Raw genomic sequence first — 18,113 nt, forward strand, 5'->3', positions numbered from 1 at the left:
AGCAGTCCTTGAATTAACTACAGGCTTTTCTTTTTTGTTGCTGTTATATTTTTTATCATTGACTTATTGTTGTTCGATTTTATTTTGTTGGTTGGTTTTGCTGTCTTGTTTTTGTGCATGTAATTATCTCCGCAGGTCTGTCTGTCTAGATAAGATAGGCTGGATGAACAATCTGGAGGAGAAAACAACGGGATCAATGGTTCCCGTTCAGGGACATGGGAGAGAGGAAAGTGGGGGGAAAGGAAGTGGTGTTAACAAACCCAGGGACACGGGAACAGCAAGTGATCCAAATCTGTGGTGATGAGGGTGTAGGGCGCCTGGTACGGCATGATCAAGGGCAATGTAACTGAGAGGAATCACTGAAACCACTGAAGGATGAACATGATAGCGGGGCAAGAGGAAAGCAAAAGGAAACAGAGGAAAGAGCTCAGAGGCAAAGGGCATTTATAGAGCTCTAAATAAAGGAAGGTACATATGTAAGCATATTTATATATGCTTATATATTTATATATGAGGATGGGAAAATAGATCTCTATGTGCCTATATTTATATGTTTAGTATTAAGGTAGCAGATGGACTCTGGTCCTCCACTCAAGTACTCCCTCAATGGAAGAATGCTTTGTTCTATTAAACTGGCATTCCATGATGTTCATCTTCCCTACATGATCGCTGAAGACAAAGCGGGTGCATAAGTAAATGTGGTGAAGAAAGCTGATGGTGCCTGGCTATCAAAAGATATAGCGTCCGGGGTCTTAAAGGCTTGAAGATAAACAAGGGGACATCTAGTTCAGAAACAACAAAGCCCACATGGAAGAAGCACAGCAGGTGTCGAAGGGATCAGGTATCAGGCATCAAAGAACCAAAAAATCAAATCATTGTGAATGAGGGGGGTGGGTGCAGATTTGGGACTCAAAGCCCATTTGTAGGCAACTGGACATCCCCTTATGGAGGGGTCGCTGGGAGAAGACAAACCAGTCAGTGTGCAGTGTAGCACTGATGAAACATACAACTTTCCTCTAGTTCCTAAATGCTTCCTTCCCCCCCCTCCCCACCCCCCAGTATCATGATTCCAATTCGACCAGAGGATGTACACTGGTACAGATAGGAACTGGAAACACAGGGAATCCAGGACAGATGGTCCAGTGACGAGAGTGGTGATACCAGGAGGGTGGGGTGGAAAGTGGGGACCAATTACAAGAATCTACATATGACCTCCTCCCTGGGGGACGAACAACATAAAAGTGGGTGAAGGGAGACGTCAGACAGTGTAAGCTATGACAAAATAGTAATTTAAAAATTATCAAGGGTTCATGAAGGAGGGGGGAGTGGGGAGGGAGGGGAAAAATGAGGAGCTGATGCCAAGGGCTTAGGTGGAGAGCAAATGTTTTGAGAATGATGAGGGCAACGAATGTACAGATGTGCTTGACACAGCTGATGTATGTATGGATTGTGATAAGAGTTGTATGATCACCCAATAAAATGATTTTAAAAAGTGAAAAGAAAGGGAGGGGAGGACTTCGGACCCACCTGATGACACTGGCAGAGGGAGGGGCATCACCAAACATGATTGTCTATAAAACTGTTATGCAGTGTTTTATCAGAACTTTATTAGATTTTTTAATAAAAATATTCCTGTAGTTAGTGATAACCAAAAAACAACCCCAACAAAACACTTTTGGTAAGCCCAGCTTACATGTATCCCAGGCATTCCCACAAGACTACACGGCTTAAAAGTTGCCATGAATTGATTCCCTGATCCTTCCAATGGTGCTCAGGTGGGCGCTGTCATTATTACCCAATCATAGCGCTGCTCCAGATCACGTGACTCCGCCTGCACGAATCACGACGCTCCCTGTTGCCAGGGAGGCGTAAGGAGGTGTGTGTTCCATTGTCGACCTTCCCAGCATTTTAGTACAACATTGTGGCAATTTGTAATGGTAACTGTAGATGTTGTAGATATATTTTGAGATACTTCTTAGAAAAGGATTAATTGTTTTCCGCTCTTAAAAGCAGGATTAAACATTTTAAAAGGCAAAAAATAATTTTTTAAAGCACTGCCTCTTAACTCATGATGTTGGAATTCAATGTAAAAAAATTTTACAAAACCAACTTTGCTGTTAGTATTCATATCACCTAAGAAATGTTACATCGAAAGCATTTATGGCTATATTTAGGCTATGATTAAAATTGAGAATAATCATTATAAGGAGTCTGTATGGCCTGATATGGGGGGTGGGGTGAGATCCATGAGTCAGGAGACACCAACCCCACTGAGGCCACTGCCCCAGCAGCGCCCTGGGCTCCTGAACACCCAGACAGGCAGACCTAAGTGTCAGGGCAGAGGGGAGGACACACTGGCAGAGTCGCTGCCTGTCCTTCCAGAGTCACCCTCAGGGTCCACCCCAAGTCCTACTGCCGCATGGGCTCCCGGGTGAGCTGGGGCCTGAGAGAGAGCGGCCTGGGCCGGGCGCTGAGGCGAGGCTGGAGGCGCCGGAGCACTGCGCGCCGGAAGAGGATGTAGACCCAGGGGTCCAGGATCTGGTTCCAGGTGGCCACGCGCAGGTAGATGAGTAGCTGCTTCTCCGTGGCTCGGGGCAGCTGACCAGTGGGGCTCATGACCGGCGGCATCCGCAGCACTGTCTGCATGATGAAGACCTGCCGGGACATCCAGACAGGAGCCGTCAGTGGGGATCAGCCTGCCCCTTCCCCGGCCACGCCTGGGGGTCCTGTCACCATGCCCCTTCCAGTCACACCTGGGGGTCCTGTCATCCTGTCACCATGCCTAGCTTCCTCTGACTCTTCCTTCTTGGCTGGTGGTTCCCTGAGGTCCGGTGGCACCGCCTTGCTGTGTGACATGCACAGAATGCCGGACCTCTCTAGTTTCGCCCGCTGTGTGTATAAGGGAGGCAACTCCCTTGAGACCTCCTACCAACAATACCCCCTGAGTCTCCTTACAACCAGACCACAGCTTGGCTCAACAGTGGAAAGGGTCTGCCCGCAGCCCTTCCTCTTTGAAAGCACTCTCCACAAGGGAGCCGGCAGCAACTCGAAAGGGGAGATGGGAACCTTCAAGGGACAGTGAGTTTCTGTTGGTGAATCAAGAACAAACTCCCAAAGGGCGGTGAAGGGCTGCCCAGCACCAAGCATGTCGTCAGTCAGAGGCACAGACATGGACGAGCCCAGAGGGGGGCATTGGCTCCTGTCCTGCTGCCTGGCTCCTCAAAATTAAATTCAGTTTTAAGAATAGCACACTTAGCTAGCTCTTCTGAAATGATTTGATAATCCGGTGATATCACAGCGCCCACCCCTCCCCCCCCTCCACCACAAAAACAAAACAAAACCATAAAACCAAACTGGCTGTTGTTGAGTTGATGACTCAGGCAACCCCGTGAGTCTCACAGTAGGACTCAGCTCCTGGGTCACAAGTTGGGCTGATAACTCAAGGTTATTGGTTCAAAGCCACCAGCTACCCCTTAGGAGAAAACAGAGGCTTTCTATGGCCATACAGAGTCTTAGAAGCTCACAGGGGCAGTTCTACTCTGTCCTATGAGTTAGAATCACCTTGACGGCACCGAGTTATTGGGTTTTTTTTGGGGGGGCGGGCATAGGTTTCTCCGCCCGCCCCCCGCCCCGTCATGGACGCAGATGATCAGGTCTTTCTTTCCAATTTTGCCACCGGGGACCTTAGAGTGACTGTCCTGCCACCGATACTGTTTTAGCTGCTGTGTTGGTGTGCCATTTGTTTCTTGAAATATAGACATGTATATGTTATATGCAGTATATTTGCATATCAAATAGACATACAAGTGTTGTTAGGTAGGTTAGTCTGGGTTGACTAGAGAAACAAACCCAGAGACACTCATAAGAGAGAGTTTCATATCAAAGAGTAAATGTATATTAAGAAAACATCCCAGCCCAGTCCAGATCAAGTCCATAAGTCCGATATCCGTTCAGACACACGCAACACATGCAATGATGCTGAACGCAGGAAGATCACAGGCCAGTGGGTGGGAAGTCTTGTGGATCCAGTGGTGGTGGAAGCCTCTCAGTGCTGGCGTGGGTCTCCACGTGGCTCCTCCAGCTCCAGGGCTCTGGTTCCATCAGCATGTATCTCCACGCGGCTTGTCAACAGAAATATCTCTCAGGGAGACATGCAGAGAGAGTCTGTGCCCCGCCTCCAGGGAGGAAGACTAGGAATTCCCAGAATCCTCAGGAGCAGGCCATGCCCACACCGAGACTCATTGGCTGTGACCTGATGGACAGGCTAGACTCCACCCCTTCTCTCAGGTTGATAGTGGATGATGTCACTGCCACATGAGGTTCCATTGAGTCAGTAGCGACTCCGGGCACAAGGAACGAAACACTACCTGGTCCTGAGCCATCCTCAGAGTTACGCTGGAGCCCGCTGTTGCAGCCACTGTGTCCCTCCATCTTCCCCTTTGTCACCGCCCCTCTCCTGTACACATACCAGGGTGTGGCCACACAGGTGAGCGGGCTGTGATGACCGTGGCCCCCAGGCACAGAGGAGGGGGCTGGCTGGAGCAGGGAGGTGACGGGGATGAAGCGTGTGTGGTCTCTCCTCTGAGAGCCCCGGGCCGTGTTCTTCACAGGAGTGTGCCTTGAAGTCGGTGCTGACTCACAGTAAATCCTCCTGGTTCTGCGTCATCCTCACAACGGTTGCTATAAATGGGCCCCTGGTTACAGCCACGGTGTCTGTCCATCTTGTTGAGGGACTTCCTCTTTTTTGCCGCCCTTGTGATTGACCCAGCACAACGTCCTTCTCCAGGGGCTGGTCTCTCCTGACAACGTGTCCAAAGTATACGAGACGGAGTCTCCCCATCCTTGCCTCTAAGGAGCTCTCTGGCCGTACTTGTTCAAGGCGGATTTGTGGTTTTTGTTTTTAGGCAGTCCGGGGAACTTCCAACCTTCCTCTGTAACATGACCATTCGAACGCATCGATTCTCCTTCGGTCTTTCTTACTCAACGCCCAGCGTCCAGTGCAGATGAAAATAAATCAAAACACCCCACGCGCGCTGCCGTTCCGAGTTGAGGTGATCCTGTGGGCAGAGTAGAACTGCCCCGTGGGTGTCCGGGGCTGTCACTCTTGATCCGAGTAGAAAGCCTCCTCTTTCTTCGAAGGAGCGGCTGGTGGCTTTGAACTTCTGACCTTGTGGTGAGCAGCCCAGTGCGGAACCATCACCCTACCAAGACTCCGGCTTCACACAGATGAGGTAACGGAAAATTCCTTGGCTCTGGTCAGGCGGCCGGTCCTGCCAGCATCATCGTTACCATTTAACCCTTTACAGGGTCCCCGTGCTGCATGTACACCTCGCTGCTTGCACGGGCGAGCTGGGAAAAGGACAGCCCTGACCAGGTCATTCTCGTTCGATCAGTCCAGCTGTGAGGCGGGGTGGTGCCTTGCCTCATGCTCTGTGTTTTCTGCCAAGGTGATTCTGACATTTTCAAGCGTTGAGGGCTGGACCGGGGGAATGGGCCTCGTGTTTTGAGTTTTGTGGTCCTCTGCAAACGACTTGGGAGGCCGGCCTCCTGGTCTATAAATAAAGATTTATTGGCATCCAGCCAGCCTCCTTGGATGAAGCCCGTGACAGGGAGACACTACAGTGACAGGGTTAAGTTCTCGAGACAGAGAATGAGCTGGCCTTCGAAGCCCAAAGCATTTCCTCTTTGCCCTTTATGGAGAAAGGCCTGTGACCCCCACAGTCACAGTGTGTGTGTGTGGGGGGGGGTTCGGGGTGTGTCCCTGTGTTGTCTGCGCTTGTGCGAGTCTGCCTGGCGTGCGCTAAGCCCCGGGGCGTCCCTGCGGGGCAGGGAATGCTGTAGGGTGGCAGCTCCTGTGAGTGTGGTCTCCTTCCAGGCCTGGTTTCAGAGCCCACCCACGGCTGTGCGCTTGATTCACATGCGGAGGGAGGCTCTCAAAACTCAAACCCGACAAAGAAAAGTGCTGGGTCCGTTCTGACCCAAAGCAAGGTAGAACTGCGGAACTCTTTACCGGAGCCGGCAGCCTCGTCTGTCTCCAGAGGAGCCAGTAGTGGGTCTCAACCCCCCACCTTGTGCAGGGAGAACTGCCCCTGGCCTACGTCTTTCTGAGGCTGTCAGTCTTCACCTGAGCAGAAAGGGTTATGTTCTCTGAGGAGCCGCTGGTGGATTCGAACTTCTGCTCGGGTGTTGGGCAGCTCACCACATAACCCGCTCCACCACCAGCCGCTCCGGTCCCTTTGAGCCTGTTCCTGAGGTGCAGCGGGACCCTGAGTTCCACAGAACCAACGGAACAGAACGTGGCCAGGTCCTGGACCACCCCTCCCACGGCTGCTGTGTGTGAGCCCACTCTCGCAGCCACCATATCAATTTTTTAAAAAACGAACTCCCTCCCAGGGAGGTGGTGCTGACTCACAGCGGCCCTGCAGGACAGGCTAGAATCACGCCTGTGTGCTCCCCGGACTTCCTGTAATCTTGACAGGAGCCGAGAGCCTCGTCTTTCTCCTGAGGAGCAGCCGGTAGACTCGACCTGCTGACCTTCCGGTTAGCTGCCCCATGCCTGACCACGACCCCTGAAAGTGTTCTACTGTGTACCAATAGTGTATGGACGTTACTATTTGTCTTATCCCCGTCCACCCACTTCTTCCCCCACCCTGCCTCCAGCCCGGCACGCCCACTTGGACCAGTGCAGTGGCCTCTGCCCTGGTCCCTGACATCAGGCCCTCACACCACACCGACTGTTCTCTCCACAGCAGCCAGAGGTCGCCAGTGAGCACCTGAGCTCGTGCCTCTCTCCTCTCTCCCCACACCCACCCTCCCTCAGGTCAGTGCCAGACTTCTCTGCCACCGCATGGCCCTGCCCGCTCTGCTTCACCCCTCTCCACCCCTCCCCTACTCCTCTCTCCCCCTCACTCCACTATGGCCACGCAGGCGCCCTTGCTGTCCCTTAACGCTCCAGGCTTGCCCCTGCCCTGGGGCCTTTGCCACCAGGTGGGCCAAGGGTGGGGAAGCCTCCTGCAGAGTCCTGCCTGGTGAACCCTTACACGGCCAGCGATACTCCGGCTCAAATACCCGCTTCCTGGAATAGGCTTTCCCCGGTTTCCGGCTCGGGACTGATGGTTCCGGGTGCCAGCACACTGTCTCCCCTCCCGGTACTCACCAGCAGGGGCATCCAGCAGACACTGGCCACTACCATGATGCCCATGAGCTGGGCCATCATCTCGACCTCACTGTCCCGGGGCCGCTGCTGGGCGGCCTCCCGCCCGTGGTAGACGTGGCACAGCGTGGCCACACTGATCGTGTTGAGCAGAAAGGACAGGCCCACCGACACGGTGCCCAGCAGTGCGAACAGCAGGCCGAAGGCCACGTCGCCGGGCTCCCTGCCCAGCGTGAGAAAGCACCAGGAGCCAGGGAACTGCACGGTGTAGCGGCCCAGGCCCAGCAGGGGCAGCAGGCCCAGCGCCAGCGCGGCGGCCCACACCAGCCCCACCATGGCCCAGGCGCGGCGCTGCGAGGAGGTGGCCGGCCGCGAGAAGGGCCGCGTGATGCCCAGGTAGCGCTCCGAGGCCATGGCGGCGCCCAGCAGCAGCGGGCACAGGCCGAAGAAGACCATGGCCACGCCCATGAAGTGGCAGAGGCGGCAGCTGGGGTCAGCGGCGTGCCAGTCGAAGAGGGCGGCGTGCTGGGACACCACGATGGTGCCGGTGACCAGGAGCCCCAGGAAGTCCGTGAGCACTAGGCCGCAGAGGAAGGTGAGGAAGGAGGAGCGGGTGTGGGAGCCGCCCTGCCGCGCGCCGTTCAGCACGCTCAGCGCCAGCAGGTTGGAGGCCAGGCCCACCAGGCAGAAGGAGGCGGCAAACCACGGAGAGGCGATCAGGCGCCGCTCCTCCAGGGTGATGTTGGTGGGCCGGAAGCAGGGCCCCAGGGAGCTGCCGTTGGGCCACATGGCGCCGCCGGGGGTCCGCTGGGGACGGTCACAGCCCCATTGGGCTGAGGTCGCAGGCGTGAATGGCTGGCACGGGCTCAGGCGCACCTGGGAGGCAGGGAGAGGGTGCGTTTGGGGTTTGACGGACTCCTACACAACCTCCGCTGCCCCATTGCAAATGCCCCTTCGTTGAACTCCTCTGTCCTGCCTTAACTCACTCCCCACTTGGGTGGTAGGGAATGACGGCCAGCACAGGCTCCCCGCCCTGCCTTGCCCAGATTCAATGCCTTTCAGTAACCAGGACCGGGAGGGTGGCCCCTGAGGTCCCTGGGTGGGACCCAGAGAAGGGCTGGTGGCATATTGGAGACATGTTAGGCTGGTTTTTTATTTCGTTTTGAGAGAAGGGCTGACGAGCCCTGGGTTTCACACACGGTCCCAGGCAAACGCCCCCGTTTCATTGACCCGGCTTCCTGTTCCCCAGCTGTCACCCATCCAAACCTAAGCAGTGGGTGATTTCAGCCAACGCCAAACAGAAATCCCCAAATTCCGATCTGCAGGCTGGCTGTGTGCCAAGGACCACCAGCTCCAGAGGCAGCTGCGTGGTGCAGGATTTGCCCAGCATGCACTTGGGGGAGGCCTGACTCCAGGGATGCCTGGTGGGGGTGGTTGGGGGACGGGCACTCCAAGCAGTGTTTGTGTCCTTCCTGGGCCTTGTGGGCTTGTGAAGGTTTGATGGCCACATTTTTGTGGCCTTGCTCTTTCGTAGCAAGACCCAAACCCAGACGAACCACACACACACACACACACGCACGCACACACACAGTTAATAAACCAAAGAAAACCCCACCCGAGCTTATTTAGAGGCCTGGCTCCCTGGCTTGGTTTATAAATGGCAGGGGCAGTCCCCTGGGTGGGGCTGGAAGAGACAGACACACGCGGCCCGGTGACTGCACCATGGAATCAGGGCCAGATGTGACGAAACCAGACCATTCAATAAACAGCCCCAATTCCCAAAAAGGACAGGCCATGAAGGACATCAGGTCCAGAGAGAGGAAGGCAGGTTCAGAAGGTCACCCAGGGCGTCAGGGGTGGGAACCCGGCCCTTGCCCTCGGCACAAACCACAAAACCACTTTGGGACAGTTGTGCCTGGAGATGGGAGCGGTGAAGGCCAGGTGTGAGGGACATTCATGTGGGGCATTGAGGGCTGTGTAGGAGTGCGATAGCCAGGTCATAAAAAAACAGGAGGTTTTCCATTTGCAAAAGGCGGATTATCGTTCTTTCATCAGGCTCAGACCACCAAGGCCCGCAGGAATCGCTGTGAAAATTCCACTCAGGCTGAGCTGTCTTGGAGCAAGCCTTTGTGTGGTGGCAGAGAGGAGGTGTGAAAACGTGTGCAAACAGCGCTTTCTTCACTGCAGATCACACTGCACATGTACGAGGGGTGTCCATGGCACACGGCAGCTAAATCACTTTGGCCAGTGGATTAAACTGACGGACACACAGCCTGACTGATGTCCACCTGCTGTGCTACTTAGATGCGTGCACGTCAACGGGAAGATGCATGGGGGAACCCAATCTGCCAGCAGCCGCAGCCTGGCAGCAACTCTTTGGGGAGGGGGGTGGCCTTCTTAGAAGGAGGACTGGGGGAACCGCCCCTCTTGGGCTCTCCCCCTTCACCTTCCTGCTTGCTGGCCACCCTGAGAGCTGCCGGAGCCCTGCCCGGTTTCCACCGACTTGCATCCACAGGGCTGTCCGCCCGGGGGCTGTGATCTCCCCGCACTCTGCGTCATTGCTTGCGAGTCTGAAGAGGGGATTATGGACTTGAGTTGGACTGGGCTGGGCTGCTTCCTTGGTGGCTAATGGCTTCTTGATCAAAAGGTCTTAGACATAGAAGAATGTCACTGGTTTAGCTTCCCTAGCCAACCCAGCCTGACGCACATGGTAAGTTCCACTGTGGTGACGTTATTTGAATACCGCTGGTTCTCATGAGAACCTTTGGTCTTACTAGGCGGTCACAAGCACTGTATTAGCAGGTAACGATCCAGGTATGTAGTGACAGATATGCTACTGACATCTAGTGATCCTTGCCAGATAGAACGAGCTGGCAGTCGAAATTCCTGGCTGCCTGGTGGACCATGAGTGAGGAGGGAATCGGCGCTCAGGAATTTAAGTAGTTTGTTCTGCTGCCGGTAAAAATGTCACATCCCCGAGAAGGCATTTATCAATCACTCTGGCATTGGGCACTGTGCCACCCAAGGGGGCCGTAGAGGACACACGGAGTTCCTCTGAGAGAGATGCTTCCACGCAGCCAAATGATAGTGCATCACGTCAGGGGTAGATCGGAAACCTGGGGAACTGCTTGCTAATGAAGGATGAAGGATGATACCTAATCTATGAAGCTCGACGGGGAAGCCTGGCGACATTGCCGGTTACGCCTCGAGATGCGAACCGCAAGGTGAGAGGTTTGGCTCTAGAGGCAGCACCCCGGAGAAAGCTGAGGGTGTCTTTGAAGCCTTGGAACCCCCAAGGGGCAGTTCTACTCTGTCACCTTGAGATGGAGCTCACTTCCAAGGCAGTGAGTTTGGCTCGGACTACGCACGGCTGGTTTATTAGTGAGAAAATAAATGAGTTAATTAACTGTTGCCGCCAACTGCCCTGGAGGCGGCTCTGACTCAGGTGCGCCCCCGTGTGTGCCAGCTTAGAATCGCACTCTAGGGGGTTTCACAATGGCTGGGTTATTTTTCCTGGATTTTGTTTTGGCTTGTTTTTCTCCCTTCTTTCTTTGCCAGAAGCAGGTAGCCAGGTCTGCCTTCCAGGTGCCTGTAGATGCGTTTGAACCGCCCATCTTCAGGTCAGTAGTTAAGTGCAAACTGTGCGCTCCACCCAGTGAGCCTACAAAACCTACTGCCATCAAGTGGATTCCAACTCAGAGGGCAAAGTAGACGCGCTCTGGGGGCTTCTTCCAACATGGCAACTCTTTACAGGAGCAGCCAGCCTCATCTTCCCCACGAGAAAGCGGCTGGTGGATTCAAACCGCTGTCCTGTGACGGAGTGTCCGGACTGAAAAATCCCCCTCGCAGTTGGATGGCCAGTGGGAAGCTGTGGCCTGTAATTATGACTAAGCTCACCACTATCGAGTCCATTCATAGGATCTCGCTGTGGGTGTGTGCATGTGCGTGTGTGTGCGTGTCCCCCTAGGGCGGAGGAAAACCACCCTTGTGAGTTCCTGAGACAGTCTGTCCTTACAAGCCAGTGAGCCTCACCTTTCTCCCGCAGTCTGACCTCGAGCCGCTGCCCTTGCCGTCAACAGCCCGACGTGGACCCCGCTCTGCCCCCAGGCTGAGTGCACTGAAACAAACCCAAGCCAACGCATCGCCATCGAGTCCTGGTGGCGTTGTGGTTGCATGCTGCTGCTCCCGGCAAGGTCAGCAGTTTGAAACCACCAGCCGCTCCGAGGGAGGGAGAAAGACAGGGCTTTCGACTCCCATAAAGAGTGGCCGTCTTGGAGACCCACAGGGGCAGCTCTGCCCTGTCCTCTAGGGTCTCCACCAGCTTGAGAGAGTAGTCACTTCTGAAGCATTGCTCTGGCCGGATGTGAATCCTGCCGGGCTTACCCACTGAGCGGCTCACACTGTCTCTGGGCTCACGCGCCCTGCTCTGAACCTCAGTTTCCCTACCCGGGAAATGGGAGCGAGGTGGGGAAGGTGTCGTCCAGCTGAGAGCACACAGTATGTGCTCACGGAATTCCACTGGTGGTCTTGGCAGGCAATGTCTGTGTGGTCGCCGGCCCTCGCTCCCTGTCTCGTTCATTGGCGCCTTGGCGGGGCCTCTGAGCCTCATAAATTATCCAGCCCCTGAGAACAGGCGCTGAGCCTCCATGCCTTCCTCCTGGGCTGACCGCCAAGGCTCAGGGCTGGCGAGGCCTCGGGTGGGGAAACCGAGGCTCAGAGAACCTGGACAGCGATGGGGGTGGAGTGGTGGGGCACAGAGGTTCCAGGCCCCAGAGCCAATCCAGTCCCTCACAATTTAAAAATTATTCTTGAGCCATAAATGTATTTTTTACAAACAAATCAAATCACCCTTATCTGAATAATATCCTTCACAATTTTTCTACTGTACTTCAGATCCACATGCAAATCCCAAAAGAGCCCTGCATGGCTCTCCAGCCGCAGTTAGCAGGCCCTGCTCTCAGGCAACATGCCTTCTGCAGCCTCTGGTCCGGCTTGTGCTTGAATGCCGCCAGGGATGGGGAGCTCTCTCCCTGGAAAGCCCCTGTGCGGTGTTTGTGAATATTTCTGCAGGTTCCCTTGGGCCTTGGGCCACTGCCCCGGCTCTGACCTCCCTGGGTCATGATCCCCTGTGTCCCCTGCCCCCAGACACTACTCACACACCCAGGGTTCTCTCCTGACCCTCTACGCATGCCTGGGAACAAACCCTCCACCTGGGGAAGTCTGGTGGCTGGCGCCAAGCGCTCTGGCCACAGGGGCAGTTTCCAGTCCCCCCTCGAGGTACAGGTGATAGCCCTGTGTCAAGTTGCCCCAGCATGGTCTCCCAGCCCCTCCCACATTGGCCGGGAGGAACAGGGACTGTCCCCATCGCAGTCCCACCACAGCAGTGCTGGGCATCCTGAGACCAATCCTCTCCCTCTCGGTGCCGATGGCAGGCGTGGAGCCCAGCCGCCCGGCCATGCCACACGTGTGGCCAGACTTCCACAGACACAGGGGACCAGGAGGTTTAGAGTTGGAGGGCTTGGCTCGGGGTGTGTTCTGAAGCCTGGGGTCTCCAGGTTCTAGAATGCCAAGCAGGGGGGTTGGGAATGTTGATGGCAAGAGGGGGCTTCTGTAATTTGTTTGGGACCCTGGCTTGAGACATCGCCACCTCAGGTCTGCTTAGCTCTGAAGGTTGGGGAGCCCTGATGCGGGGTGCCGGGAACCAGCCTCCCTTCACGCCACCCGGATGGAATGTTTACTTGGGTTCCCAAGGCCCAGTCCCCCCCTCAGTAACTTTCCCACTCCATCACCAGCCCTGCCTGCCACCTCCCCACCCACCCATCTGTCATGAAGTCATCCCTACCCCCACTGACCCACGTCTGCCTGTCCCCATGCCCTGGGCCCGCCCAGCCACTTCAACTGACCATTCTGCCTGCAAGAAGCCTGGACTCCTGCCTGGGGCCTGCCCCCGCCAAGCCAGGGACCGGCCGCACCCTGCAAGCCTCAGTTTGCTCCTCTTGGTAATGGACGCCAACGCCCCCACCCTGTTCTTGAGCGGCTCAGTCCCGGTCCCTGTCGTGGGCGCTGGGCTGGGTAGGGCCCCAGCCTGAAGCTGCCAGGAGGGCTTCGCAGCTCTCAGTGGACCCTCAGCTGGCCCTGCTCGGCCTCAGCTCCCTGAGCTCAGAGCAACGTCGGCTAAGCATACGGCCGTACCCTGTAGTCTGCTCTGGGGGGTCCCGGCTGAGAAAGGCTTCTTCCACTAATGGTGGCCCATGGTGCAGGCCTCCAACCCCCTCGTGGCCTCGTACACACCACCACCACCTGCCAACACACGCAGAGCTGCAGGGAGTCACTCTCAGCACCCTGGACGCTGCCTTGCTGCCCCACAGGCCCGGCTTCCGTGAACTTTTCCTGTTTGTAACACCAGCCCCTCCCCCAACCCGGAGAGCTCACAGGGGAGGGGGGCCTCTAATCAGCAATCCGCCAGACGCAGCCCTGACACGTGCGGTCCCCCTCGGAGCTTCAATTTCCTCGTCTCTTGAATGGGTGTCTGTCCAGCTCTCTGCGGGGGACGCTACAGAAGAGCTTGAGTGGAAGGGGAAGGGGCAGGGCCGCCACGATGCCAGGGGTCCTGGGAACGCAAGAGTCACAGTGAGGCCGCCAGGACGGGCCACCAAGTGTGAGCACAGGCACACACACACACACACACACAGGCACATGGTCAGACACGCATGGAGAGGGATAGGCACACAGACAGCTACACACATGATCAGACAAATGACACTCATGGACACACACCGTTACACTCACGGTTACACGCAGACACACACAACAAACACACTAACACACCGCACAGACACACATGGTCACTCATGACCTGCACATGATGAGACACACACACAGGCAGGGATAGACACGTGGACGCTGATACACACTGACCCACATGTTTAGGCACACACAGAACACAGAGGGACTCGGACCCCCATGATCCTGACGAACACATGGTCAGACACACACAGTCATGGACAGACACACAGACCCAAACAGATACACCCACCATGAGACACACACAGGCAGACACTTGGACACACACACACACACACACACACACACACGTCAAAAATACTGACATATAGATAGGCAGAAAGTTAGACATGGGCTCAGCCAGACCCAGGATCCTACCCAGACACACACACACACACACACACACACACACACACACACGGCTCCCCACCCAGGGGCAGCCCCTAGCAGACCCCTTTGTTTGAAGCAGGCCGCACATCTTCTGAGCAGGGGGGACCATGGCTCCTTGGGGGCCACTCCCGGTCAAGGTCACACCTACACCAGGAGGGTCAGCGCCTGGCCACCAGACAACCCACCACTGCAAGCCCTGCCGAGTCTCCCCTGCTGCCGGCTCCCCCTAGAATGTCTGCCTTACCTGGGTTTCCGTGGACCTCGCGGTGGGGGGTAGGGGTGACTTGGAGATGCCAAGGCCAGACCAGGCCAGCAGGCCTCTCCGGCCCCTGGGGAAACTGAGTCAGGTCTCCGCCGGCTCAGAGCAGGGGCTCTGGTTGAGGGCAGGAGTCCTCATCGCACGAGGAGAGAGGGGCCAGGGCTGCAGGGAGATCCCAGGGCAGGGTCCCCTCTGAGCCCGCGCCTCCGTCACCTGGTCCCCTGTCTCCAGATCTGTCTTTCTGTCTCTGGCCAGCACCTCCTCTTCTCCACTGGCCACGCCCCCAGCCCCCCCAGGGCCGGCCGGCTGGTTGGGGTCAGCAGTGACTGGCAGCCCCGCCTGGGGGACGCCCCGCTATCTCTGGAGGAGGGGCGCCAGCGGGGGCCACTAGGAGCCCTGGCGCGCGGTGCCCCCAACGCACGCGGTGCCCCCGGGGGTCCCCTCCGCCCTCCACCGCAGGCCCCGCCCCGGCCCCTCCGCCTCCTGGCCCCGCAGCCCGTTCGTTATTCACCGTCTGGGCAGCGCCCAAGCGGCGAGGGGCGGGACGCTCCCCAGGGGCCGCCCGGAGGCCAGGGCGCCGTGCGAGCTGGGAGTGGGCACCGGAGCATCCGAAGGGCAGGCTTTCTGGGATCAGAGGAGAGGAAGGGTCGTGGGGGCAGAAGGTTTTCCGGGGGTGGGGGGAGTCCCTCCAGGATAGAGATTTGGAGGTGGCTTTGAGGGAAAGAAAGGGGGTTGGGGAGGGAAAGTCCCCCACTAGGGGATGTCCGACAAATCCAGGGAAGGGAAGGAGGGACAGGGCAGTGTTTCTGGGGACGAGGTCAGGGTCCAGCAGGGCATCGAGACTCCAGCCTGTCTCTGGCCCAGCCCTGGGTCGTGTGTGTGACCTCCGGGCTTCTGGGAATCTGGCCTCAGCCATCAAGGCTTGCTGATACAGGGAGCCAATACGGGGAGAAGCTGGGGTCAGCATCTAAACACACAAAGGAAGAACCCATCAGCGCCTGATGTCACCCCACCCAGTTCTTGGGGCCCAGCCACTGAGGAAGGAGGTTGGCCTCTGCCCTCCCTGACCCAGCCATGACCAAGCCCCCTGTAGTGTCCTGAAGCCCTCCACCCACCCGTCTCCCTAATCTCCCCACCCACCACCACACCCCCAACATCCTTCCTGCTCCGGTCTTCTCACACTCTGCATCCGACTCCAGAGGCGTCCCACACCCATTCAGTCCCATTGTCTGAGCCATTTCACCCTAACTTTACCCAACTCCTATGCATCCATCAGAACCCTGCCTCTAAGGCCCCTCCCTGTGTGAAGCCTTCACTGATCTGGCTCCCTTCCACCCCAACTCCTCTTCGAGTGTCCTGCTGAATCTAGCCGACGGAGGGCTGCAACTGGTGGATACTTAAGCACTCTTGAGGCTGAGAAAGAACTGGGCAGATGCAGCTCCAGCTTCCTGAGCTCGGAGCGGGGCCACAGGAAGCCACCACAGGGTTTAGGGAGCCCAGGAGGTGGGAAGGAGACCCTGAACGAGATGGATGGTCACAGTGGCTCCAACATAAGCACCGAGAGGATGTACATCAGGTCCCTGTGAGTTGAAACCGGCTCAATGGCACCTCAACAGCACCAGCAGCACCCAGGGTGAGCTGGGAAGGCATCCTGTGGGAGCTGGGGCTTTGTGGGGTGCCCTCGGTGTTCCCCCAGACCAGAAAGATAGGGCAGAAATGGCAAGTACAAGAACTGTGGAGGCCGAGGAGAGTGGCAGGCTGCAGGATCAGATGTGGTGGGGGAGGTGCCGGGGCCAGGGCCCCAGATGGGGGAGTTAGTCCAGTCCCCACTTCCTCTGCCCTGGGCCCGGTGATAACTGGGGCAGTGTCAGTGCTGGGAATTTAAGCAAATTTAAGCTCAGTCAGAGACTTGCTGCACCCAGGGAAGCAGAGAGAACAGAGACCCATTTTTTATGCAGGCAAACAGACCCACACAGAGGAAATGACAGGTGGGCGGGATTTTAAGGTGGGCTCAGCCCCCCATCTCTGTGGGGGGTGGTGGTGGCTGGCATCTCCTGGTCTGGGTACCGGCCCCCCTCCCATGCTGCCTCTGGAGGGCCTGAGCCAGAGGGGATGGGGGTGAAGGGAGGCAGATGGTGGGAACAGAAGCCAGGCTCAGGACGTGCCCCCTGTGGCTGTGGCTTCCGGGGGCTGGGAAGGAGGTTATTCTTAGCCCAGACACAGTTAAGGGCAGGAAGACGCCGGGGATGGGGTTGGAGGCAGTTTCCGGCACACCATGTGAGCTTCAGGCTGGAGCAGTGCGCCTGCCTGAACCTCCAGCAGACCCTGGGTCTCCCTGGCTCCCAGCTCAGTGACCCTGCCCTGCACACGCACCCTCGCTGGCTCCCCAGTGCCCCTGGGAGAGTTGGATGTAGGCTTGACATTGCTGCCACAGCTCTTCTGAGAGCTGTCATCACCCCTCTGCAGTTCCCCAGATGGAGTGCACCCCGTCCTGGTCTGTGGTCCGTTCCACCCAGCTTCCTTCCAGACCAGGGGTGCCCTACCATTGAGACAACTGGTGCATCCTGGGTACACACCTCAAGGCCTGGAATGGCCATCCTTTTTTTGGCGGGCAGGGGGTAGGGGTGCCAAAGGGGGGTTTAGGTGCAGGCAGGGAATCAGGCTGGGTCAGGCAGTGGCCTGTGTGCCCAGCTGTAAAATACACACACCAATGTCATATGAGAACGGAACAGGGGCAGCCCCACCAGGCTCAAAGTGCCTCCTGAGTCTGCAGGTTATGCACCCTTATTCCCAGGGGCCTGCCCTGCACAGTGACTGGTGAAGATTGGGAATCGATTGGCAGGGGCTGCCTGGAGGATATACTGAGGAACTGAATGCTCCGGCCACTCTGTGATTGATTTGTGATGTCTGCCATGGATCCAGCGTGGTTTGGGTAGGGTGAGTACAGCCACATCAGGTGCTCGTTCTGGACCCAGTTGGTTGGGGTGGGTCAGTGTCACACGTTCTCCCACTCCTTGTCGTGGAGGTGTGGTCAGCTGAGGCAAGGAGAGGTGCCCTGATGAGCTGGGAGAGCATGGGGCTGGCATCATGCTTGGCCTGCTCCAGGGCCTTCCAGCCGCACTATACTTTTGGGGTTGGAGTTCTCTGGTGGGGCATGGGGGGGGGGGGACAAGGAGGGGGAGCATGTTCAAAAGCCCATGCCTTAGGCCCTCATCCCAGCACCCAGACTTGATCTACAGGTTGTCCCAAAGTCACAGAGAGCTGCCAAAGGCCCTGGAGGACAGGAGTATATATGAACAGAACTAGGGGTTTAGGGGTGGCTGGAGGCAAACCCAAATCCTGGGGCCCCAGGGTGGCTGCCCTCCCCCACCCCCCAGCCAGCACTGCTGATCCCAGCCGGAAGCTTCTGTGGGGTGCAGTTCTCAGGGGCACTGTGGGCTACTGAGCAGCATTTCTGCCGTCCTCCTACTCAATGGCAATAGTACGCCACCCCCAGCCATGACACCCACAAACGTCTCCGGCTGGCAT

General features: G+C 57.0%; 1 protein-coding gene across 1 annotated transcript; it reads right to left on the minus strand.

The window, feature by feature from the left end:
• Nucleotides 1-1,597: 1,597 nt before the first annotated feature.
• TBXA2R (thromboxane A2 receptor) lies at nucleotides 1,598-8,028 on the minus strand. Its single transcript, XM_075545055.1, has 2 exons — nucleotides 7,157-8,028; nucleotides 1,598-2,655 (listed from the first exon to the last, which is right to left on the minus strand). Exons 1-2 carry the CDS (start codon nucleotides 7,940-7,942, stop codon nucleotides 2,410-2,412), a joined length of 1,032 nt encoding a protein of 343 aa, XP_075401170.1. The 5' UTR covers nucleotides 7,943-8,028; the 3' UTR covers nucleotides 1,598-2,409.
• Nucleotides 8,029-18,113: the final 10,085 nt, after the last annotated feature.

The sequence above is a fragment of the Tenrec ecaudatus genome, chromosome 1 (genome assembly GCF_050624435.1).
Source record: "Tenrec ecaudatus isolate mTenEca1 chromosome 1, mTenEca1.hap1, whole genome shotgun sequence".
NCBI classification, from domain to species: domain Eukaryota; kingdom Metazoa; phylum Chordata; class Mammalia; order Afrosoricida; family Tenrecidae; genus Tenrec; species Tenrec ecaudatus.

Excerpts from the sequence above, each read along its gene's own strand:
- TBXA2R (XM_075545055.1), bottom strand. The coding sequence starts at position 7,942 with ATGTGGCCCAACGGCAGCTCCCTGGGGCCCTGCTTCCGGCCCACCAAC. Across the intron at positions 2,656-7,156 it reads TCTGCTGGATGCCCCTGCTG|GTCTTCATCATGCAGACAGT; the intron begins GTGAGTACCGGG and ends ATGTCCCGGCAG.